Raw genomic sequence first — 25935 nt, 5'->3', positions numbered from 1 at the left:
CTTGCTCCAAAGTTTTGGATGGAAGGTATGGCAACATCCGCCGTACAGTCCCGATTTTTCGCTTTGTGACTATCACATCTTCGGCAAGCTGAAAGAACATCTAGGGGGACAACAATTTGAAAACGATGAGCAGGTGCAAACAGCAGTTCGACGGTGGCTGAATGACCAAGGAGTGGATTTCTATCATCAGGGAATCGAACGTTTAGTCACACGTCCCGAGAAGTGTTTACACCAACTCGGTTACTATGTGGTAAAGTACTGCAAGGTATGTGCTTTCTTTTGCATAATGTTACGTACTTCAATAAATGTCTCTTGGGCTACAATGGTCAAGTGTATAACCTTTTTTTGAAATTACCCTCGTATAACGCGCCACTGCTCAGAACACACGCAATTTACAGACAACATACACGAAGAAATAGGGCCTTAGTCATTAATGGTCCTAAAACTCTACTAAAACAACAACAGCAGCATGATTTTCAAAACTAAAAATCAGAAATTTTATCACCATGGTGGCGCTCAAAGTAAATAATGTAAAAAAATAACACAGAGGTCAAATTTTTGCCAATATTTATTAACGATAAAATCTCCAAGTGGCCATGAGCAATCAAGCTGGCCATTGTGTTTTCCACAATTACATTCAAAATTTCCAATGGATTGTTTTTCCCTTGGGATGAAATTTTTATCCTTTGGTCTGCTACTTTTTCCCTAACTTTTCCTTAGCATTAGGGAACAAGTATTTTATTTAAATGTCTGACTTACATTCCACATCATACACACCACAGTATGAACAAGAAGTTCAGTAATCATGAACTTCTTATTCGTATTGTCCTGGGTTTACAATATACTGCCTTCAAAATGTACTGGTTTCGGTATTACATCGACATTGGAGTGTGCTACCCAATTATATTATATTAGTCTTTGAGACATCATTCAAAGTTCACAGTAGTTTGCAAAAATCTATAAATTGACTAATTTAATGAAAATAGTTCTTGATGTTTCAATATATTCAGCATCCTTTTTCTACACACATATACAGTATATATTTTTAAACCTAGGACTATGGAAATTCTCATTCAGGCTGTAACGCGACAGCCAACAATCCTCCAGCATTATACCAAACACAACCCACATGTTCGACGCTCCTGTCTGTTTAGGCTGATTACAATTATGCGAATTTGTTTTCTTTATTAATCCCAATAAAAGTGAAACATCTATTAATAGCAAATAAAAATTAAATATTTAGGGGCTTAACAGATCAGTAACAATGCAGTTTTAACCACAAATTTCTTTATTTAAGAAACGATCAATGATGACCATGATGGCCGTGATGTCCATGGTGACCATGATGTCCAAATAATCCATGGTGTCCGTGATGGTTAAAAATTCCATGGTGTCCATGATGACGATGATGGTGGTGGCCTCCTTCGACAATAGCTTCTGTTGCTATCCCTAATGCTGTACCAGCCAATAGCCCTGCTCCAAATCCGGATCTATGTTGATGCTGAAAATAGGAAACAAAACATTGGCATGAACTTCAATCATAATTTAAAAGATACTTGTGGACAAGATCTGTAAAACTCATCAGAGGTAATAGTAAAATTAGACTTAGTTTTAGATTCTTAATTCATGCTTATCTCACTCTGTAAAGTCCCTCAGTATCTAGATATCTATTCAGTCAACTGTATTGCATCTCTCACTAAATAATTCTATTTCATACAGAAAAAACTATACGTCCTAGAAACGATTTTCTAATTATTTATTTTCTGATTATTTCAAATATTTTGATTTCATTCCTTAGGAATTTTCTAAACAGTGAAATAGTGAAATGGATCAAGTCCTAAATATAAAAAAAATTCATACGTGTTCAAATACTTTATCCTATCGTAAACAAAACTGGTCTTACAGAAACTGAGTGGGAAGAGTGTTAATGCATTATAAAGCCCTTGACTCAGTGAAGCTGATATCATGTTGCACAGGAATGTACATCCCTCCAAACAGTATCCACGCACATGTCGGTTTCACAAACCAAACCAAATCAAATTATGATATTAGGGTCCCCTGTAAATGATTACATCTACCATATTTATTTTGTCTGTAAATTGCGTGTGTTCTCTGGTCGATTTGCCTGTTTGCTGGACGAAATCCCCCCAGTTTCTGGAGGAGAAAAAACCTTGCTATCTAGGCCTGAGATCGACTAACTCAGCCACGGTGTGAAAAAAGCCCACTAAAGTTCCTCGCGTCATTGACGGGATTCGAACCCGGGCCTTTTCCACCCGGTGTGGGTTTGGTTTGGTTTGGTTTTTTATGGCGCATTGGCAACTAAGGGCCCGGTGTGGGAAGGACGGTGACGATACCACTGTGCTACATGCGCAGTGTCGGTTTCACAATGGCGTTACCGCCACGCAATTCAATAACGTGCTGATTCCACTTTGGCCGCTGTGACACACACACACCATCTTTTTCAGTAAGCTTTCCGCCAATGAACGATAGACTGAATCGGATATAGTCCTCCATGCCTCCTGCAGAACAGTGACCAATTGATCAACCGATATAGGATGCATTGGTGTGGCTGTCGTCTGAAGTCCAGTTCATCCCACAAGTGACCCATACGGTTCAAATGGAAACACTGGCCATTATAACTGCCGTACATTCGAGTTCATGACCCATTCTCAAAAAGAACTGATGGCATGGCATTGGATATTATCATGTTGAAATAAACATGGGTTTGTATCAAAGAACAGCCACATGGTAGAAGTGTGGAATTGTCCACAATGTTATGACAGGCATCGGCATTGTCACGGTTCGCAGCACAACCACCAGATGTCCTAAGCCATACCAGGCGAAGAGGCACCACACCATAACCCCACCTCCTCCAAACTTCATTGTTTGCACAACGCACTCTTATAGTAGATATTCTGCAGACATCATCCGTGCGTATACCGGCCCAACTAATCGGAATAGGACGAAGCGAGATCCGTCTATCCATAGAATTTATTTCCTGTGCCATGGTATGGCGATCGCCAATGAAAACCGAGGCTGTGAAGCTCCACATGCAGTGTGTTCGAGCAGACTTCAATCCCTGCTTATATCTTAAATTTTTGATGTTTCACTAGGCTATCTCACGAGATTATCGTATTACCCTTCCGTGTCTGGTCAAAATTAACTGAAATTCCGTCCTCTTCCTAAGCGTTGCTGGACGGTTATGGTACTCCATTTCATATTACTGACGACGGATTTTAGATGGTGTGGGCTATTGGCAATTGCATGAATCGACACGTCAATAACACCTACCCCCCTAAAAATAGGTAATCTCGGCTCAACGAGAAACATCTAAATTGTCTAGCTCATGAGTTTTCCTTATATACTGGTCTTGATAACTTTATCCGGGTGGGTCAAATGAACTATGAAAACAGAGGTATTCTGATACTTTCTGGAAGTTAGTGGAAGGTAGTGAACACAGTACAGCGATAAAATGTCACTAATTATAATGTATTCACAAAAACACAAAGATGGCAATAAAATTGAATAAAATCAAAATGATTAACAATTAAAAACCCGCATATCTCTCTCTCTCTCTCTCTCTCTCTCTCTCTCTCTCTCTCTCTCTCTCTCTCTCTCTGTCTTTCTCTCGTTTCGAGAAGGAGAAATCCATGAACGATTCAAAATTATGACAATTAAAATAAAATCTTGCACCACCTGCATTCTCATCAAATATTTCTTACTGCCTGTCACTGGTACCCATCATTTATTCGCTAGTCCTCTGTTCCGTTTTCTTCGAATAATAAATAAACAAAAAGTTAATTTGCTTAACCCATCTGTAAATTCAAAATTACTCTTCACTCTGCTTTTTTAAGCCTGAATTTTTTTCATTATACATGAATTTAATTTCAATATAAATCTCAACATTCTCATCCGATTTTTGGACCTGTGTGTTCTGTGGTTGAGGCATAGTGTTAATGAATAAATTTAAAAGTTTTCAAACTGCTATTAAAAATTTAGCTTATTCTACCTACCCGCTCTTGAACAATGACAGTTGGATTGGTCGGATATCTCTCCTGTACCACCACTGTGTTCACCGCTGGATTAATTGGTGGCGGTTGCACAATCACATTACCTCGTGGTATGGCCACCCCCGCACCAACTTGAGCAGTGGCTACTGTAACAGCAGCTCCAGAAGGATAAACATTGGTCACAGTGCTGTTTGGATACTGAGGGTTATAAGGAAGCTGAGTGCCAATTGGATAGGCAGGTGGATCTACAAAAAAAGAAAAAAAAACATTGAAATATATTTAAAGTATTCACATACAAAAAAGAATGATGTATGGACGGGACCAAGGCTAAAACAAAGAGCATTATGTAATACGAGGGGTTTCCGAAAAATAAGGTAACACATTTTTTCTCTCGATGATGTTTAATAATACGAAGTTGAAATTACACCCCAAGAAATAAGTGAACGTGCACTACTTCTCCACAAAGTTTCCAGTTTTATTGATGCACTTGTCCCAACGATGGATCAGTTTATCAATACCAGTACTTAAGAAATCCGTGCCCACATGCAGTAACCAACATCGTACCGCCTGATGAATTTCCTCATCCGTGGTGAAATGATTTCTTGAAAGATGTTTTTTTCAGAGGGCCGAACGGCACAGGAAGTCTGAAGGCGCTAAATCTGAACTGTAGGGAGCTGTGACAGTTTCCCAACGATTACGGTGCAACCACTCACGAATGGACTGGGCAGTGTATGGATTGCGTTGTCGTGCAACAAAATCAGGCCACTTTTCAAGAGTCCTGGTCCTTTGCGTCGAATGTTGGCTTTCAGTTTTTCCAACGTTGCACAGTAATGCTGTGCATTGATTGTTCCTTGCTTCAGCAAGAAATTCATCGCAGTGTTCTGGGAACACCTTGGCGATCGCAGGACACTGTGGCCATGACTTTTCGGACACTGGGAACAGTTTTGAATTTTTTGTGCACAGGAGATTGTGGATGTTTCCAGGTCATGGAATCTTGTTTGCTCTCCGAGGTAAAGTAATGAACCCACATTTCGTCTGCTGTGACTATGCGAGCGAGAAATCCTCTCCTTCGTCGCTGTGTCGCAATAGGTTCTCCACACACTTCCTCAAGCGTTTTGCTTTGTTCTCCTCTGACAATTGTCGGGCACCCAGCGGCCGCACGCCTTTCGAAAGCCAGGGATATCGTGAACAATTTCCTGAACAGTCGACTTACTCACGTTCACTATTTGTGCAATTTCACGCAGTTTCACTCGCCTGTTTTCAAGCACGATGCCCTTAATGTGTGAAATGCTGTTTTCTGTCTTACTCGATGAAGGCCTGCCCACCCGATGTCGATCTTCAATGTCAACACGGGCCACTTTAAATTCATTGCACCAAAAACATACATCCTTCTTTGTCATCACCTTTTCGCCATACACAGCAACCAGTTCATGGTGAATGTCACTTGGTGAAGAGCGTTTTGCTTGCAAAAAGTGAATAACTTCACGAACACCTGTTTTGGACCACACTCGCACGGTGCCTGTTTGCCGAAAGAAAAACCCGACCTTCCAGAGAAAACCATGTAACCTCACTTGAGACCAATTAACTCAGCTTCAAAAGGACCCATAAAATTTCCTCACCTCATCGACGGGATTTGAACTCGGGTATTTTCCACCCGGTGTGGGGAGGACAGCAATTCTACCAACAATGCTACCCGCGAGGGCTCTAACGAAGGACCTCCCTTTGAGCCGAAATAAAATTACCCTTGGAAAAGCCCCATACTTCGTCGACCATTCGAGGATTTTTAACCAATGATTTTCGGAATAGGTGTTCTGATAAATGACTGAAAATTTCTCTGAACTGTGTTACAAGGGATCCTAACATATCTATATGATGTGACAGCTATTGGAAGGGCCAAAGATGTACCTTGTGTTTCTTCTGGACAGGATGGACGTAAAAATGAAGACCTTGAAACAATCCTATTGAATAGACCATTAAACACCAATAATTGACAGAAAGGTCATTTCTGTAGGCTGTCAGGTTACAGCATTTCAGTCTGCATATTATCATATTGTGCAGATTCAGTCAATTTCATTATTGAGCCATTCTTTTTCATGGAAGTTCAATGCTATAGTCCCACAACAGGCACATGCTATTGTCAACTGCTCATTGAAAACATATTCCTGTCCTTAAAGAATGTGGTCACCTGTTTACCTCATATCATCTAGTAATATGAGAACCACTCTAATCGCTGAGTGATACGACTGGTTCAAAAGTTGCAGTTTTGCAGTTTATCAACTAGAACGGAGTCCCCGCCCAATTCAGGTACTGATTTTAACAGCGGGCACTGATTAATAGCAATGAACTATTTGATTGCTATAGCATGCGTTGTTTTGCAGTTTACAGCACCACGTGCCATTTTTGCATATTCCAGGTATCATTAGTGTGCGCTGGTAGCTCAGTGGTATCGTCACTGTCCTCCCCCACACCAGGTGGAAAATACCCGAATTCCAATCCCATCGATGACGAGGAATTTTAATGGGCTCTTTTTACTCCGTGGTTGAGTTAGTCGGTCTCAGGCATAGGTAGCAAGGTTTTTGACCCCAAAACTTGGGTTTTTTTTTTCATTCAGCAAAACAGGCGATTCGACCACAGAACACACGCAATTTACAGACACAAAATACGGGTTTATGTAATGAATTACGGGAGTGCAAAACTTCAGCGGGCACTATTTCACTATTGCACTATTATAACACTATTTCTTAAGGTTACAACCACAAAATCTTCACTTAGGGTACTCTTTACTGATGAGAGTAGATTCAGTCTCAGCAGCGATTCTGGACGTCAGCTAATCTGGCTAGAAGTTGACACACGGTATCAGCCCGCAAACATCACTCAAAGTGATCGATATGGCGGTCGAGGTGTTCCCGTCTGGTGAGGCGTTAACTTGGATGGTCGTACACAACTGATACTGGAAGGCAATACTGTAACCGGTGCATGCTACTGTACTGAGGTAATCCTTCCCCATGTGCGTCTGTTCCGAAGTGCCATTAGGCCAAAATTCGTGTTTATCGATGATAACGGCACACAACCCCATCACACTGCAGCTGTTTATATGCTTTTGGAAAGTGTGGAAGTTATTCGTATGGATTGTCGGCGCGGTTAGCACAGTGGTATCATCATCGTCTTCCCCACACCGGGTGGAAAAGGCCCGGGTTCGAATCCCGACGAAGACGCGAGGAACTTTAGTAGGCTTCTTTCACTCCGTGGCTGAGTTAGTCGGTCTCAGGCGTAAATAGCAATATTTTAACCTCCATAAACTGGGGATTTTTTTGTCCAGCAAACAGGCAAATCGCCCAGAGAACACACCCAATTTATAGACAAAATAAATATGGGTAGATGTAATTATTTACAGGGGACCCTAATATCATAATTTGGTTTTTTGTTCGTATGGATTGACCTGCCCGTTACTTCCGATCTAAATCCCATCGAACACATATGGGAGGCTCTGGGGAGATGCTTAGCGGCACATCCACACCTACCAGAAAATGTTCACCAGCTGAGGAGGCGTTGACAGAGGAATGGACGATGTTACCGCAAGAACTTATCAACAACATTGTTCTAGGTATGGTTCTAGGATTGTTCTAGGTATGTAAAGCCTGCATCGACATTAGGGGGTGGCCATATCTACTACTGAGGACCGCCTCTTCCCTTTGTTCCATCTTTAGCAGTGCTGCATCTGTATCATTGCAGCCAGTGCTATGTTGCCATTTTTGAATAAAGTCCCTCTGTACCGTTTTGTTTCCGTTGTTGTGTCGGTGTTGTTTCCTTCATCATTTCTGTACCTCACGAACTTCCTTTGGTTTGCTTTTCCCATATCCAGGCCACTGCTATGAGAAACTACAGGTGAAAACCTGACTGGTCCTTAAATTTTGCACACCAGTGTATTAGTGGGCGTTGGATCGTGAGAAGAATAGAACGGTCATACTACTAGAAAATTATCTATCTCAGATACCAGTAATTAAACAAGCACGTAACATTTATTATTATTTTTTAAATTTTAACTTTATCGATTACTAAAAAATATTTTTAAGCCATTGTTCTATTCTGTTCACTTACAGTAGCTCATAGCTGATGTAATGCAAGTCTTCTCTTCCTGTGCGATGCTCCTTGTTAATCTAGAAAAGAAAATTAATGAATAAATCAAACTGCAAGTTTGGACTAAAAAGGATCATTTTTAAAATTGGGAGTAAAATCACTACACTGCACGGAGATCTTGTAGCTTAATTCTTATAGGGAACTTGAAGTTCCCTATAATATATTCATCTGGTCTCCAATTGGATTCAAAACTTCCAAGGGAGAAAAAAATGAAAAAATTACTACACTGTTACGGAGGATGTGAAATATGGTAGTATGTAAAATCTAGAACTATGGTATGTAAACTATAGAAGGAAGGGGATGAATCAGATTGGTCCACTTGATATCGATGATTCTACTTTTGATGATCCTGCTCAGATAGCTGACAAACTGAATGAGCATTTTGCATCTACATTCACAGATGAGGAATTCTGTAATGAAGGGGAGAACAGAAGTTTACTAAACTCTAAGAGGGAGCTAAATGATTTGGTAATAACGGAGAGCAAAGTGCAAGAGAAATTGAAGTTAAACATAAAAAAGGCACCTGGGGCGGATGGAATCTATCCAGTTATATTGAAGGAGGCAGCAAGTGAAGTAAGCAAACCCTTAGCCATACTAATGAGAGCATCCATACATTCAGGGGAGAACCCCATGGACGGGAGAAGTGCAAATGTATCCCCAATTCGCAAAGGGGGGGGTCAAAGGGTGACACAAATAATTATAGACCTGTTAGTTTAACTTCTATTAGGGGGGAAATACTGGAGTCACTGGTAAAAGAGGCATTGCAGGATCATCTAAAAAAGACTACAATAATAGTTCAAACACAGCATAGGTTTGTTAAGGGGAAGTCTTGGCTGACCAATCTGATTGGATACTACGATGTGGTCACAAAGGAAATGGATGCAAAAAAGACTTTTGATATCATATATTTGGATTTCCGGAAGGCTTTTGATACTGTTGCACATGGAAGACTGCTATACAAATTGAAGAGGTATGGCATTAAGGGCAAGTTGATACAATGGATAAAGGGATGAGGGTGATGGCAGAAAGTGATAATAAATGGACACTGCTCTACGTGGATTAATGTTATTAGTGGAATCTCCCAGGGTTCGGTGCTAGGTCCATTGTTGTTTTGTGTACTTATCGATGAAGGAATATCAGGCTTAATGTACAAGTTTGTAGATGATAGGGTTGGAAGGGTTGTTAATGACAGTAAAGACAGTATGCTACTGCAACAGGATCTAGAAAAGTTAGGCAGATGGGCTGAGAGGTGGCAAATGAAGTTTAACATTGACAAACGCAAAGTACTCCATAGGGTAGGAGTAACTCAAGAAAAACGTACAAACTGTGTTGTGCTACACTCAGGGAGGTGGAGAATGAAAAAGACCTGGGGTTAATTGTGCAGTCAGATATGAAGATCTCTGAGCAGTGCAGACAGGTTACCAGAGCAGTTCATGGAGTTTTGTCAATGATATATAGGAATTTTACTAGCAGATACGAGGTAATTATCGTTTTGTATAAGGCAATGGACAGCTCACACCTTGAGTATAGCGTACAGGTCTGGAGGCCTCATTTTAGGAAGGATGTAGAGTTGCTAGAACGAGTACAGAGAAGGGCAACAAGATTGGTGAGAGAAACAAAGGGATGCTCTAACCAAGAAAGGCTTAAGTACTGCAAGTTGCAGCATCTGGAGACTAGGCACCTGCGAGGTGATCTGATTGAGGTGTATAAGGCCACGAATGGTTTGAGCAGGCTCAATGCTGATGGGATTCTTCCGCTTGCTCAGATTTCGAATCTGAGTGCTCATAGGTTCAAATTGAGGAAAGACAGGGTTAGAATAGATGTGCGGAAGTTTGCCTTTAGCAAGGGAGTAATTGATTGCTGGAACAAACTGCCATCTGTTGTTGTGGAAGTTAATAGCTTAAATAAATTTAAGGCTGAACTAGACAGACATTTGGAATGGCTCGATGGCTGAAATGGGAAGGGATTTTTTTTGGCTGATGCTGCATAAACTTGCTTTCTTGCATCATATGCCTCTGCTAATTCCAATGTTAGTAGTCTTACAATTGTTAGTTCAAGACGACTTAGTGTATTTATTTTTATTCGCTTCATTAAAAAAAATAATGAATGTTTAATAAAAGTTAAAAGTTTTTTAACCTGCCAATAATCCGAATCAGTCAAAGGAGACCCCTACCCACCGAATACCCAGCCACTGAGTTACCACGGAGTAATTTATGTCCACAATGGCTTGCTGTGTAGCCTTTAATTGGCTACTTATGCTCATTAAATTAATTGTGTACGAAATAAAATCTTGACTACACTGAGCAAAGTTTATAAATTCAGTAAGTTGATTTGGTAATAAAGAAATACTTAATAGCATTAGGCCGGAGGAGCTCCAAGAAAAGGTCATCCGTGACATGTTCTAAGATTAGTTGCTTTTGTTCGGTTTTAGTCTCATCATCGACTTACACTCAGTGATTACTGAATTATGACCATCTACCTAATACCGTCTTGGGCAGCGTTCGCACAGATAGCAGCCGCTATTCGCCTGGCATTGACTCCCTTAGACTTCGAAAGACGGCCGTTGGAATCTGCAGCCATGCTGCCTGCAAGGCTTTCAACAGTCTCGGAGTAGATGACGGGTGCGTATCCAGATGCTTCACTTTCCTTTCCAAAACATCCCGCAGATGTTCAATTGGATTGAGGTGAGGTGAATTCGGAGGCCAATCAAGATGGGTGATACCTCCGCTTCGTTCCTCGAACCTTCGTGCAAAGTACGGGTCTGATGACATGCCACATTATCTATCATCTGGAGGATTCCATTTCTGTTCGGGGAATAAATCCAACATGCCAAGTTGCATGTGGTCACCTACTAGCTGTCGATAGAACTCACCAGTGAAGGTTGGTCCGTTCTTGTCAGCAAAACATGCCCCATATTAAGCAACTACCGTGTATGGTGTCCACTATCCTGCCTGGATAGTGGACACCATACACGATGGGTCCATGGACTCGTGTTGTTTGTGCCACACATTAAGGTGTCCGTCGGTGTGTTGCACAGGTATTGAACTCACCAGCCTGTTGCTGACACCACAGCATTTGCCGTCGACGATGATCAGCGGTGAGGAGAGGATGTCTCTTGGGTCGTCTGCTGTTCAATTGCATTCTCATATGCATGAGTGTGGGGTGCTTCGTTTATTTTGGATATTGTTTTTGCGTTCCTCATATTTTATTGCGATGTCAACCGTTACACATTGGCCTGCCATTGAGCCCATACAACTAGCTGCACCCTTCACTTACCACGAACACCAACTTGCATAATCCTTTACAGTTCTGTCGGCGCGAGGTGGTTTGACCCGTTTAACACCATTCTTTGTATACCTTTACCACAGCAACCAACAAGTTGTGCCATTTTCATGCCCTTTTGAAACTCCGTGACATCTTTACTACGTCCCATAATTGCTTCTTTATCACTTTGCCTTGCATTACCAAATGCAAATTACCACGACACTAGCATACGAAGCTGTTTGGCTTTTTATACTGACTGCTATGCGATTCCATTACAGATGAAGTGGTCATAATTCAATGATCACTGAGTGTATATCATATTGAACCATCGTGTATTTTCTGAATAAATGTATGCCTCGCGGGTAGGACAGTGGTTATAATCAGTACTCCCCACACCGGCTGGAAAAGGCTCACGTTCGAATCCCTCAATGAGGCACGGAACTTTTATGGACTTTTTTCTCTGTAGAGGAAAAACCAGTTTCGGGTTTTTCCTCTTGTAAAACTAGAGGAAATCTAGGCAATCAACGAAATAAAAAAACAATTTTTAGACATAATACACATAGATGGATGAGGTTGTTCTAGGGTAACCCTAATATATGACAATTTTATTTTTTTTTTTCTAATTGTGTGTTTATAGGCCGATTTTTATGATGGTAGGCTCAGGAAACCCTATTCCCTCCGTCTGGGATCGGCAACTACAGCCCCGATTAAAGAAGCCTTTAGAAATTCCACCAGTTTACGACGGTAGTCACACCCCAGGGATGAGTACTTGGGGTGCAAGTAGGAACAAAGGTGGAACGAAACAGCTAAAGGGCATATGACCCATATATACCTACCGAGAGTAGAAATATTCAGTGCCAGAAATAAATCTTGGCAAAAATCTGGGCTGAGTGCTGCCTTTCTGATAACAGTGCATGGACTTGCTAAAAGGTTATATGAGCTAGGTTTAGCTCCCAATGGACTATGTAAATGAGGTGAAGAGGAGACTTCCGTTCATATGATGTTAAGCTGTGTAAATTATGATATATGGATGCAATTGGAGATTTCCATTGAGAATTTGGAACAACATAGCAATCTGCACGGGTAGCACAGTGGTGTCGTCATCGTTCTTCACACACTGGGTGGAAAAGGCCTGGGTTCGAATCCCAACGATGATGTGAGGAAATTTAATGGGCTTTTTTTTTTTTACGTTGTGGCTGAATTAGTCGGTCTCAGGCGTAGATAGCAAGGTTTCCCCCCCCCCAGAAACTGGGGTTTTTCGTCCAGCAAAACAGACAAATTGACTATAGAATGCATGCAATGAACAAACATAAGACACACAGCATGGCAGATGAATTTAATTATTCGAGTGGCCTAAAAATAATAGTTCGTTCGTCGGTTGGAGCAACATAGTCTTGGAGCCATATTTGTGGATAAGAGCAAATTCTCTTATTTTAACAATTTTGTATTGCAATGTTTAAGAGAAGAGCACGTTTACGGCTAGATAGTCGACACCTACAGGTTGGTAACCCAGGGTTGGTAACCCAGTCCATTGGGATAGGCGGGATAATATATAATTAAACCAAGGTCCTATTTCCCTTCACTGGGGTCAAAGTGGTGAAGTTCTCTCCTTAGTTCTTTCATTACTGAATTTTGTTACTTTAGAAAATTTATAAATTTAAAGTTTTTATTCATAGTTATTGTCAGAAAATACTGAGTTATGATCCATTTATAAACTTTGGTTTGGAAAGTGGATCACGCTTATGGCGTTTTGAATGGAAATGGTACTCGCACCCTGATCTTTCCAAACCAGTGCGAAGTGATCAAACCACTATACTGTAGAGGGAACATGAAAGTATCCTAGGGAACATGAAAATCTCTCGCTCTAACTGTTTTCCTTCCCATAGCTGATGAGAAGCAAGATTAAAAACTTCCCCGAAGACTATCATAGCACGAAGACTATCATAGCACATCATAGAAAACGGTACATTCATGGCATATTGTCGAAACATAGCATTCAGGGAGCCTGAAAGAATATTATCTAGGAATATGTCGAAAACTGCAGAAATTAAAGTACAATGAAAGAATTCTACAAGTTAGGCTCTCTTCGCCAACCGCGATACCCAAAAGTTTTTACGACCGGGGTATATAACGGAAATCGTGGGAGGTTGGCCAGGATATTTTATTCGTTGTATGTTTATGGTGTGAAAGCAGATTGTGTACGTGACCCTTTTGTTTGAAATAAATATTGTTAAGTGTTACACACATGTTGCATTCTCTCTGCCAACATCCTAAACCATGCCAGGGTAAACAAACTAAGAAAATGGATTTTGTGGGATGGAAAGATGCTAAGCGATCTTTCCATTAAAAACACAACGCGACATGTTGCTGCAAGAGTTCAGGGTTCTAAAACCCCTGATTTCTAAGGGCTCAGGTTATTGTCCTAACTGATTGCCTGAGTAAGGCAAGATAGACACACCACAGGTAGACCCCAAGAAAGAGAAAGAAAGCGAAAGAGAAAAAGTGAAGAAGAGAGAAAGAGAGAGAGAAGAGTGAGAGTGGGGTCGTACAGAAAACCGTCGATTCGATTCTTACAAACAGCAGAGTAAAATACAGCACAAATTGAAAACTGATACCACTGTCTATGCTACGTCATAAGTAGCGAAAATGAACTCTCTAAATGACATATTTATTCATAAATGGAGATATTTTATGATGTGACCAGAAGGCAATTTCTAAAATGCGCATGATAAAATATCGGATTATTATTTTAACTGTTATAATAATTCAATCAACTATAATAATTAATATTATAATAATACTAAACTACTAATTATAATAATAATACAATGAGAATATTATAATAATAATACAATATTATAATAATAATATTGTATTATTACCCCCCCAAATATATATATATATATATATTATATACCCCCCCCCAAATATATATATATATATATATATATATATATATATATATATATATTTGGGGGGGTATAACCACAAGTCAATGAAAACTGTGGTTAAAAAGTCATGTTAACCAACTGGAATTTCTCATTCACTTAAGAGTGAATGAGAAACTCCAGCTGACCAGCAGTCTGGGCTGTTAATAAGTATAGTATAACTACAGTTAAAATTTAAAAGGAATGATCAGAGATAAATAGTGGTGTGCATAATTGAGAGGTTATAATCGATTATTTTGATTACAACAAATCATTTGATTATGTCGATTATGCCAATATCACTGATTCATTCAGTTATGGAAAATCATTCGAATTATTCATTTATTATAGAAAATCATTCAATTATGGAAATCATTCGAATGATTAGTAGTTAGTAACTAATAATCATTCTCCGATATTCAAATGAAACTTTTCCGAATGGTTCCTGTGTCTGATGAACAACGCAACGGAGTTTATGGGGGCATTGTTTCTAATGTTGTTGCCATTTTAAACTCTGGCTGTGGATGACACGACCCTCTATGTGTATTCAACTTTGAATACCGGAATCCTCCTGGACAACACAGTTGGCAGAATCACCGTCCTCCTCACATGGGGTGGAAAAGACCTGAGTTTGAGTCCCGTAGATGACGTGAGGAATTTTTATGGGCCTTTTCACAACGTGGTTGAGTTAGTCGGTCTCAGGGGAGGGTAGAGTGGTTTTTCCTCATGGAAACTCCGGTTTATCGTCCAGCAAAACAGAAAATGGACCACAGAACACATGCAATTTATAGACAATATACACAGAGCAATATGGGCGTAGTCGCTGATACTCCTAAAAAAATTGCCAGAATGATAAAAATGTAAACAGAGCATTCAAACATTAAATATTTGAATGCACTGTTCATATTTGTCATTTATTTATTCATTCAACTTATTCTATGAATCTTATTCATTAAACTTAAATGAATTAAAATCTCATTTCCTCCTCCAGGCAGGGAAGGCGAGGATACTAACGAATATACTACCGAGGAATAACGAAAGCCGATTTCAAAATAGCACTTTTCATATAGGTCCCTTGAGAAAGGGACCTATATGAAAAAACCTGAGAAAAATCTTGAATGATTCCCGAAGCAATAATTTAAGTCGTTTATTCCTTCCTGTTTCGTATAATTCGTAATGTAGGGATATATATATATATATATTAAAAAAGTGATTAGTTAAGAAAAGGAGGAATTACCTTTATGATGTCTTGTAGAACACTTCTGTGCCCATACTTTCCGTTGTTCAATTAACTATGCAAATAATTTACATGAATTCCTCACACTCTTAGACAGAATCAGTGATCTAATGCACCATGGAATCGGTGGCCCGCGTCAGGGCCGGCGCTAGATTAGCCGACAGCGACTGGCGCCCTAGGAAAATCATGAAGTCAGCGCCCCAGACTCCAAGAGAAGTATAGGCTGAGGTCAGTACTGCATCCCTCTGAGGTCTGCGCCCTAGGTGGCTACCTAGTTGGCCTAATGATAGCATCAGCCCTGGTCGGCGAACCCCAAACCCGACCCCAAAATTACATCGAATCACCAAAACCGGGGTCGGGTTTGGAGTCCGCGGGACACCGATTCCGTGGTGCATTGGATCATTGATTCTCTCTAAGAGTGTGAGGAATTCATGTAAATTATTTGCATAGTTAATTGAACAACAGAGAGCATGAGCACAGAAGTGTTCTAATCATAGAGGTAATTCCTCCTTTTCTTAACTAATTGATATATAACGTAGAACGTATTGGGTCATTGCATCTCTGTCATCTATTAATTAAAAACGTGATATATTGGTGCTGAAATTTTAAGACACATTTTTTTTTTATAAAAAAAAGTTTTACATATTAATTAATAAATATGCCTCCTCCCCGGCGGGGAATCGAACCCCGGTTTCCCGCGTGACAGGCGGGGATACTAACCACTATACTACCGAGGAACAACGAAAATCTATTTCAAAATAACACTTTTCGTTTTTATACATCCTTGTGCGGTGGTAGAATGGCATAAAAATTTTTAATGACTCTTGATTTTTAAGGAGTCCTTATGTGCTGTAATGTAATAACTGGATCGTATGTATAACTTAGCTTAATTTTTAAATTTTTAATGCTGAGTGTTTAGTTCCCCTTCTCAACGTGTAAAAATATTTTAAAGATTTTCTGCTACAGTCATAGCTGAGTTTGCCAACTGTCTGTAAATAGAGCTAATTGGACATGTCTTCTGAATTGGCTCTATAATTCCCGCTCTCTCTTTCAAAACAGTCCGAAAGCGTGCCGCCACCAGCCAACACCATTTACTGTCCATCCTCAAACTCACACAACCAACTTTTCATCTTCCTCGTTTATTCATTCAACTGCCGTTTTCTGCAACAACCTTCCTTCATGTGTATTTCCTGAAAATTACAGTCTACAGAAGTTCAAGTCTAATGTCAACAAATATCTTCTTTCGTCTTCTCAACCTCCAACCCATGCACGGTACTAAGTACTATAGGTTCTAATATCTCTCGTGTTTGGGGTTTTCATAAAAAAAAAAAAAAAAAAAATCCATAAACTTCAGGTATCCAGGTTTTCATTCATTGTGAAATATGAGAAGCTTATTAGGTTTGGCAACGTTTCAAAAAAGCAAAAATATAGCACCAAGAAAATTTTATTTGTAAGGAATACAAATTAAAAAAAAAAAAAAAACACACGTACACATAAACAGGATTTCTATTCCGGTTCGTCAAATGTGCTGATAATGTCGTGTACATACTTGATTACTTAACATATTTTATTACCGGAATGCTGGCTTAGTTCGTAAAATTTTTCATTTAGATCCCTGCAAGTAAATAAAATTGGCAAATCACGAGAACATACTAGAACAGTGGAGAATCATTTCATCTCTGAGTGTCTAAAATTGACTGCAACAAAATAAAATAAAATAATAATAAAATAAAATAAAATCTTCAGCCCACATTTTGTATGCCATAGAGCAAAACTTTCAACTTCCACGTGTCCTAAAAAAAACTGACTAAAATTAGCAGACACTCTTTACTGTTATTATAAAAAATGGTAACAATACTTCAGTTTCTGTATTCAGTATACAGAATTCTGCACACAATTATAGTTTTCGCCACCAGGTGTCGCTGATATAGCGTAATACAGTACACGTTTGTCTTCAAATAAAAAAAGTATTTAAAAAAATATAGTGCGGTCCTATATTTTCCTATGCATGTCATTCGCGCAAGGCGTGCAAATGGTTCGCCATCCCTACAACAGAAAGAAAGTAGAAGTATGGACAGAATAAATAAGCCCAAAGAGCTGAATTCCTTTTCCAGAAAATTACGACTTTCCAAGTAAATACTGCGCAATACAAAGTCCTATCATCGTATCAGCCTTCAAGCTTGAAACCAAAACCACAGAACGTAGGGCCTCAACTCATAATATTAAGTTTTGGATCGTTGTATAACCTATGACACGAATTTTTGCATACGTAAACTTTTGTTTTCATGTGGTTTATTATGTTTCTAAAGTGTAAAAGTTCATTGTATTATTAAAATGCACATATGTTTTCGTGTATTTTCCACACCTGAAAAGGAAAATACAATTTCTTGACGAAACCTGGTAAGCTGGTTTAGGTAACATGGGAAGCACTCATAAATCTTGGGACCCGGACAAAATATCCATACACGGGTCCCTACAGAAGAACCCTGCGGAAAAAGTTTCGAGTAAGGGTCCGAAACGTTAATTTGAGACTTTCCTTCACATAGTTAATGAAAATTTGGAGCTCTTTTTATATATATATATAATATAAATGTGGCATAATGGCTGCTGTGTGTATTGGGTTCTAAAGCAACCGCTGACACGAGTATAGTTTCAAAAGATAATGAAACAGCAGTTCCATTGAACCCTACCAAATCCCTACATGGATAGCTGTACACTTGTCTACACGTAATTTTTTCGCTGACTCTATGCAGCGCAAACAGGCGGCCAGGAAAGTACACAGCATCTCATCAATGATCTAATAAAATAAACTTTACCGCGTGCAATTATTTAATCAGTTTATTGGTAGGAAAGCTTTTTAGCCTTCATGCCAATGATACAAGTTGATCAGAAAATTTCAATAATTAAATGAATTTGGCTGTTTCGAATTTCTCTGTTGAAATCCGTCTTCAAGCCAGGATTTTGGGCTTAGAAGATCAAGGACAGTAATATATCCTAACTTCCTCATTAAACGGAAAGTGTTATTCCATCTATCCTTAAATCACGAAGACATTGCACAGGAAAAGTATTAAATAATAATTATTACCAAATATTTTTGTATATCACACTTCGCACTGTGCCAACTGTTTTCAATAATTAGAGGGCTTGTCGTAGTGTGAATGTGAGGCCACAAAGCAAGTGCTTCATGTACTGCGAAGAATTCTTCGAAAGTTGCATACCATGATATCACATAGACACTACTGCAACTGCAAGAGGATCAAGAAAAATTGGGCAGATTGGCTGAGAAGTGGCAACTGAAGTTTAACATTGACAAATGCAAAGTACTGCATATGGGTAGAAGTAATCCCAGAGAAACGTACCAACGTACACTTAGGGTGGTAGAAAATGAAAAAGATCTGGGTGTAATTTTACAGTTAGATATGAAGTTTTCTGAGCAATGCAGACAGGCTGCCAGAGCAGGTGATGGGGTATTGTCAATGATATACAGGAATTTTGCTAATAGGAAAAGGAGGTGATTATCCCTTTGTAAAAGGAAATGGTCAGGCCACGCCTTGAGTACTGCATACAGGTATGGAGGCCTCATTTTAGGAAGGATGTAGAGTTGCTTGAGCGTATAAAGAGAAGGGCAACAAGATTGGTGAGGGGAAACGAAGAGATTCTCCTACCAAGAAAGGCTTAAGTTCTGAAAATTGCAGCGTCTGGAGACTAGGCACCTGCGAGGTGATCTGATGAGGTGAAAAGACCTTGAATGGGTTGAACACGCTGAATTCTGATGGGATTCTTCCCGTTGCTCAGATTACGAACCTGAGGGAGTATAAATTCAAATTGAGGAAAGACAGTTGTAGAATAGATATGCAGAATTTGCCTTTAGCCAGATGGTAGTTAATTGCTAGAACAACTTCCATCTGTCATAGTGGAAGTTGATAGCTTAAATAAATTCAAGGAGAAACTGGACAAACGTTTAGAGGGAATGGATGTGTGAAATTGTTTTTTTTTTTTTTTGGCTGATGCTTGCTTGCTTTCTTGCATCACATGCCTCCATTACTACTACTACTACTACAATAACAGGCCCGCATCATGTTCCTATTGTTCAAAAACAATACGAATTTCAACGGATGAAAAACTGCTGATATATCTGGCACTGTATATTGAACAATGGTACCAATATACATTTTTATCATTAGTGTTCTGCCAATGGCAGATCCAAGCATACATCTCAGCAACCACTCCCCCAAATACCACTATATAGCATCTAATCATAACATCGGTTATAAATAATATAAACATCGGTTATAAATAACATAAACATCGGTTATAAATAACATAAACATCGGTTATAAATAACGTAAACATCGGTTATAAATACAAAATAAGTTAAAATCAGTAACATACAAATAATTACAAAAAGGTTTGCTGGCGTTATTCCAAAAATTTTGTAACGAAAAACCGTCATGTGAAAAACGTTACGGAAGTGAAGTTTTTTTTTTTTTTTTTGTTATTTCAAAAATATTATGGCTCAATAGCACTTAACACCCCTCGTCAGGTTTATTATTGAACCTTAGACCTTTATCCGACTGAAGATAACTCTCGGAATTTACCGTACGTGCTTGACTGCACAGTTGTTAATGCGCGTCTTAAATTGCCAGCTAGTCTGTCGTAAGACGAATTTACACTAATTTCCCTAGTCGTTATATGACGAGTTATGCACTAGTATTTAATAAGAGGCATAAAACCACGTGAAATGTCTAATTACCGTAGTTTATCCGTATGAGAGGATAAACTGATTTACACTCGAAAAATTCCAGAATTCTTTAGAAATCTTCCAATGTAACAATTTTTAAGGCCATATTGTGCCATCTGCATATTGTCTGTAAATTGCATGTTCTGGGGTAAATTGAAGTCTCGTGCTTGTTCTTTGTAAACTTTTACTCCTCTCTGTCTCTCCATGTGCACTATTAAAAATAGTGCGCGGTTATTCACTTTTTTTTTTTTTTTCTGGTCTGAAGGTGAAAAAAGTTGTCACAATCCATAGATGAGTTGTTGTTGTTGTAGTAGGGTTTTAAGAGCATCAGCAACTAAGGCCATATTGCTCCGTGCGTATATTGTCTGTAAATTGCGTGTGTTCTAAGGTCGATTTTCTGTTTGCTGCAAGAAAAACCCGAGTTTCCGGGAGAGAAAACCATGCTACCTTCGCCTGAGACCGACTAATTCAGCCACGTTGTGAAAAAGGCCCATAAAAATTCCTCACGTCATCGATAGAATGAGAACTCAAGTCTTTTCCACACGGTATAAAGATGACGGCGATCCTACCAACGGTGCTAACCACGAGGGCATAGAAGTGTTAAAACAGTAATCAGTGACCTATGCATTAGTAAAGGCTGTGCCTAGATGGATGGAATCTTTTAAAAACGTTCTCGTGAACACAGAAAATGTTCGCCTTCAAACTCTTTGACTACTAATAGGGGTTATTATATGGAAACATTAACTCGAAGGAAAATCATGGATTTACAGTTAAAATACAGTTGTTGAAATGAATAATTAAAATAAAATGTGCTGAAGATGGAGTCTTCGAGAACTACTAAAGAAGAAAAGATCAATACAAAAAAAAAAAAAAAAAAAATCTGGAGCAACATGATGCCAAAAAGAACCATGCTTGTAAAGAATAATAACTATTTATGAGATCTGGGTTCATTACTTTAAACCAAAAAAGAGAGCAAGTTTAATCTATAAACATTACGAATCAGCAACACTCAACAAATGCAAGTCTGCATTCGCATAAAACTTTTAATGACGTTTTTTTGGGTCTTTGCAGAGCTACTAATAACTAACTCAAAGAAAGGTGAAATAACTCATACAGAAATATGCCCCAGTTTATTGAAACATTGTTTAACTTGCCCACCATCCAAAGTAAAAGTCAACGAAACGTTTAAAAGGCCTTTACCTCTTCAAGACAATGAAAAGATATCGATGTGTAGTCCACAGAACTTTTGAAAATGGTTTTTAAAAATTGTGTTTGAGCTATTAAGCACATCGAACATTTAAACCGTTTGTCACCCTGGATTTTCATCTTCATGGACCACAAAAGACCGTATTCGAAGTAGGCCCTAACGCAGTGAAGCGCCGTCCCGGTTGTTGTTCTAGTGCAGCGGTTCCCAAACGGTGGTTCGCGAAGGTGTTCCAGGGGGTTCGCACTAAAAATTCTATAATGGCGTCTGCTTAGATTTACATAGGTATATTGTTGTAAATTACAAAATATAACTAGTAATAAACAATAAAGTAAAATCAAATTAAATAAAAAGTAAAGAATTGCCAAAGAAAGAAACCACATCTCCACAATTCCTTATAATTAGTTTACTATCTTACAGTATATCATGTTAAATAAATATGTTTTCCATACTAAATTTTTTTGATTCTCAAGGACTATTGTTATGTACAGGTACTTTTTTTTTTTTTTAGAAGCTATAGTACTTAGTACCGTGCATAGGTTGAAAAGTTGAAAGAAGATACTTGTTGACATCAGACTTGAACTTCTGAAGATTGTAATTTTCAGGAAATACATAAGAAGGAAGGTTGTTCCAGAAAACCGAAATTAAATGAATAAACGAGGAAGAAGAAAAGTTAGTTCGGTGAGTTTGAACTTGGACAGTAAATGGATGCTGACTGGTTGCGGCACGTGTTCGAATTGCTTTGAAAGAGAGAGCGAGAAACAGAAGCCAATTCAGAAGAACAGTGCCCGTGGAAGTATCTATACAAAGGTCTATGAAACGGAGAGTGGAGAGACTCTGTTAGAGATGAGACTGTTGCGCGATAGCACAGCGGTATCATCACCATCCTCCCTGCACCGTGTGAAAAAGGTCCGGGTTCGAATTCTGTCATTGACGCGAGAAATTTTAATCGGCTTTTTTCACTTCGTGGCTACGTTAGTCGGTTTCAGACACAATAAATATATGGGTAGATGTAATCATCTACGGGTGACCCTAATATTATAATTTTTTTTGTTAGAGATGAAACATTAATTAACCTAACTGCCCTCTTTTGAATGGAATCTAGAAGCCTGAGAGAGGTTTTGGGGACACCGCCCCAGATGTGGGAACAATATTCCATGGTATGGCGGATTTGCGATTTGTATAGAGTGAATAGTTGTTTGGAAGAAATATAAAGCCGAGAGCAAAAGAGAAAACCAAGTTTTTTAGATGCAGAGAAAGCAATACAGTATTTGTAATGTGCTTTATGCGGAGATTTTTGAAGTCAGGGTAATCCCCAAGACCTTGCTTAGAAATCGGAGGGTCATCGAAGATAAACATAGGAGCAGAAGAATCTTTTTTGCGAGATATAAGACAGGACTGAGTTTTGGAAGGATTGAAATTAAGTTATCTTTGCCCCACTGGAGATCAGCATTTAAGGAAATGGTAGTGGATATTCGAGAAGAAGGGGTTGTTTGAGCAGGGCAAGGTTTCTCAAACTGGAAGGTGGAATGCAATGTGCTGTCGTCAGCAAAACTATGGATAGGTTTTCCGGTCAATTGCAGAAGGTCATTAATATACAAGAGGAATACAGTGGAAGAAAGAACTGAATCTTGGGGAACACCAGCATTAGTGGAGAAGTTAGAAGACAGAGAGCAGTCTACCATTAACCAGTGAACGGTCAGAGATAAAACTGGATACTCAATTACAAAAAACAGCTGGCAAACCATAGGAGGGAAGCGTATTAAAAGACCTCTATGCCAAACACGAACGAAAGCCTTGGAGATGTCAAGAGCAACTGCTTGTGTTTCACCGAATTTGTCCATAAATAAGTAACATAAGCCAGAATATCACCAGTGTATCTACACTGACTTAATCCATACTATCGATCGTTGATCAGACGGAATGTTTCTAGATAGTTTAAGAGTTGGCGGTTAATTGATTTCTCCATTACTTTATAAAAAGTAGAAGTAATTGCAAAGGGACGATAATTGGGTAGAAGGGATTTGTCACCCTTTTTAGGAACTGGCTGGATATGAGCAAATTTCCAAACAGAAGGAAAAACACCTTTGGAATAAGGAAGTGAAAAATGCAACAAAGAACAGAATTAAGCTCAGGAGCTCAGATTTTGAGAACAAGTGGAGAAATACCATTAGGATCTGGAGCTTTCTTAGCATCAGATTCATCAAAATCCTTTAGACATCCTTTTGACGGAAGCCCACAAGAGGCATTGAATGGAGTGTTTGAGGTGATTTACCAAGATCATCAATACATGAGTTGGAAGAAAAATAGGATGCCAGCAGGTCAGCTTTATCTTTGGCTGATGTGGCAACAGAACCATCTGGTTTTAACAGATGGGAAAAAGTTGCGGCCAATAGTTTTGGCAAGAGACCAGAATTCTCGGCTACCATTGGACAAGAAGCAAGTTTTCTACTCTTAGCCTGTTCGAAATCTAGTTTGGACTGATTAATAACTGCTTTACAAAGTATAAATGATACTTAATAATAATTTTTATTATTATGCTATGTCGCTTACAAAAACGTAGTACATGTACTGGAAATATTTTGTAATAAAAATACAGAAATATTATACGATTTCAGAGAATATAGGCTTAGTGATTCGCTAAAAAAAATTTACGTTGAAAGGGATTCGCGAGTCAAAAAAGATTGGGAACCGCTGTTCTAGGGTATTATTATTTTCGTTCTGGTTTCCAGTTCAAGCACTGACTTAAGGAGAACTTTGTGGGCACCGCTTAAAAACCAATGATGAGGGTAAATAAAAAAAAATGTGATGCGTGTGCAGCTAAGTAACGAAAGGGTAAGAAAAAAAATCTCCGGCTTTTGAAAAACTTTTTGAGCTATATTGGTTTTATGGACGCCTTATTGCGACAGTGTGTTCCGTCTCCACAAATGCGTATTCACGGTCCGATTTACAAAAGCATACTGAAAAACTCTGAATAACATACAGGAAAAATCGTATTCCATCAGCCTGAAATGCTGAAAATGTCCTCAAATCTCGTACGAGATTCTAAAAAATATTAAATAATAATAATATTATTAAATTCTATTAAATGTAAAGAATGGTGATTTTACTGAAAAATAATATTATTTTTATATTTTTATTGTGTATATATTTTCATGTATTAACATTTGACTCGCTCTCGTAAACGAACAAAAAATAACCATATCTGGGTAATCTAGAAGACAAGTTTTATTATATATAGTATTGCCTATGTGAATATTATCTAGTATTCACATAAATCTAATAAAACTGGCTATAAGGACTAAGTTTGCTTTAGCTACGTACACAAAAGGAAGCTTTTGCCAATTCTATACAGTAATGCTGTAAAAACTATTTTTAAAAACAAGCAGAATTACAAAATATGTTTAAATGAAATAACATTAACAAGGCTACTTCGAAGAGAAATTTATACATATATATATATATATATATATATATATATATATATATATATATATATATATATATATATATATATATATATATATATATATATATCATTGCTCAAGTGTAGGCAGGCATTTCACGTTAAATTTATCTTTGAACTTTTGAAAGAAATTGAAACCTCAATTATGCTAAATACGAATTCAACTATTCTATGATTTTTACAGTATTATTCGGTATAATTGACTATGTTGTAAGCTCTCCAATGTTTATAATTTATGAAGTTAATTCAAGTACTGTATATATAAATCTTTACAGGAAAAATGGTAAGCAAATACTTTTCATACCACCTGATCTTTGTACACAGAGGGAAAATAAATGAATCAATAGCAAAAGGACTTACCACTTTGCTTGCCGTTTGTTTCGCTCCTTATAACTACAAGAACTGACAGTAACTACGTGAAATGATACTGCCTTATCTGTAGATTATGTCGTTATACTAAGCTGAACAAAGTCCAGGAATACGAGTCAACTTCATGACATAAATATTGCTGAAACGTGCCCATAGTTTCGTAATTGCATGAAATCAAAGAGAAAACCGGAATTCTTCGTTTATTATTGTATGCTAACATGGTGTACTCACTAAACCATAATCTTACGTATACAATTGATCAACTAACAATAGGTGGCGTCATGAATGAAATTAAATTAAATTAAAAATATGGGAGGGGAGAAAGTTCGATAATGAGAAATATTGAAAATTAAATTTTCTGTTTTTTTTTTTTTTTTAAATTAAAAACTGCTTTTTTCATGTTGTAATATGTAGTTTCTTGCAATAAAACAAATCTTAGCTTTCAAAAATAATGCTTTCATTTCGTCGATTTTTTAGACTGGAACTGAAGGTTCAGTAAGTAGATTTTGTGATAAGTGTAGAGAGCAGCGTCAAAAATCGTTAAAACTTACGATTGCCCTAATTATTACATTACAACAGC

General features: G+C 38.3%; 1 protein-coding gene and 1 non-coding gene across 2 annotated transcripts; both read right to left on the bottom strand.

Moving 5' to 3' along the window:
• Positions 1–1056: 1056 nt before the first annotated feature.
• LOC150079611 (uncharacterized) lies at positions 1057–25440 on the bottom strand. The gene is made up of 4 exons (XM_090383400.1): positions 25347–25440; positions 8109–8167; positions 4014–4255; positions 1057–1501 (listed from the first exon to the last, which is right to left on the bottom strand). Exons 2-4 carry the CDS (start codon positions 8116–8118, stop codon positions 1304–1306), a joined length of 450 nt encoding a protein of 149 aa, XP_090239526.1. The 5' UTR covers positions 8119–8167; positions 25347–25440; the 3' UTR covers positions 1057–1303.
• Positions 16241–16312, bottom strand: TRNAD-GUC (transfer RNA aspartic acid (anticodon GUC)). The gene has a single exon. It is a non-coding gene; the product is annotated as a tRNA-Asp (tRNA).
• Positions 25441–25935: the final 495 nt, after the last annotated feature.

Source organism: Mastigoproctus giganteus, chromosome 10, assembly GCF_048544385.1.
Source record: "Mastigoproctus giganteus isolate SK-2022 chromosome 10, ASM4854438v1, whole genome shotgun sequence".
Classification (NCBI taxonomy): domain Eukaryota; kingdom Metazoa; phylum Arthropoda; class Arachnida; order Uropygi; family Thelyphonidae; genus Mastigoproctus; species Mastigoproctus giganteus.
The sequence above is the reverse complement of the archived record's forward strand: the minus strand, read 5'-3'. Positions and strand labels throughout refer to the sequence as shown.

Excerpts from the sequence above, each read along its gene's own strand:
- LOC150079611 (XM_090383400.1), bottom strand. Across the intron at positions 1,502-4,013 it reads CTGTCATTGTTCAAGAGCGG|CATCAACATAGATCCGGATT; the intron begins GTAGGTAGAATA and ends TCCTATTTTCAG.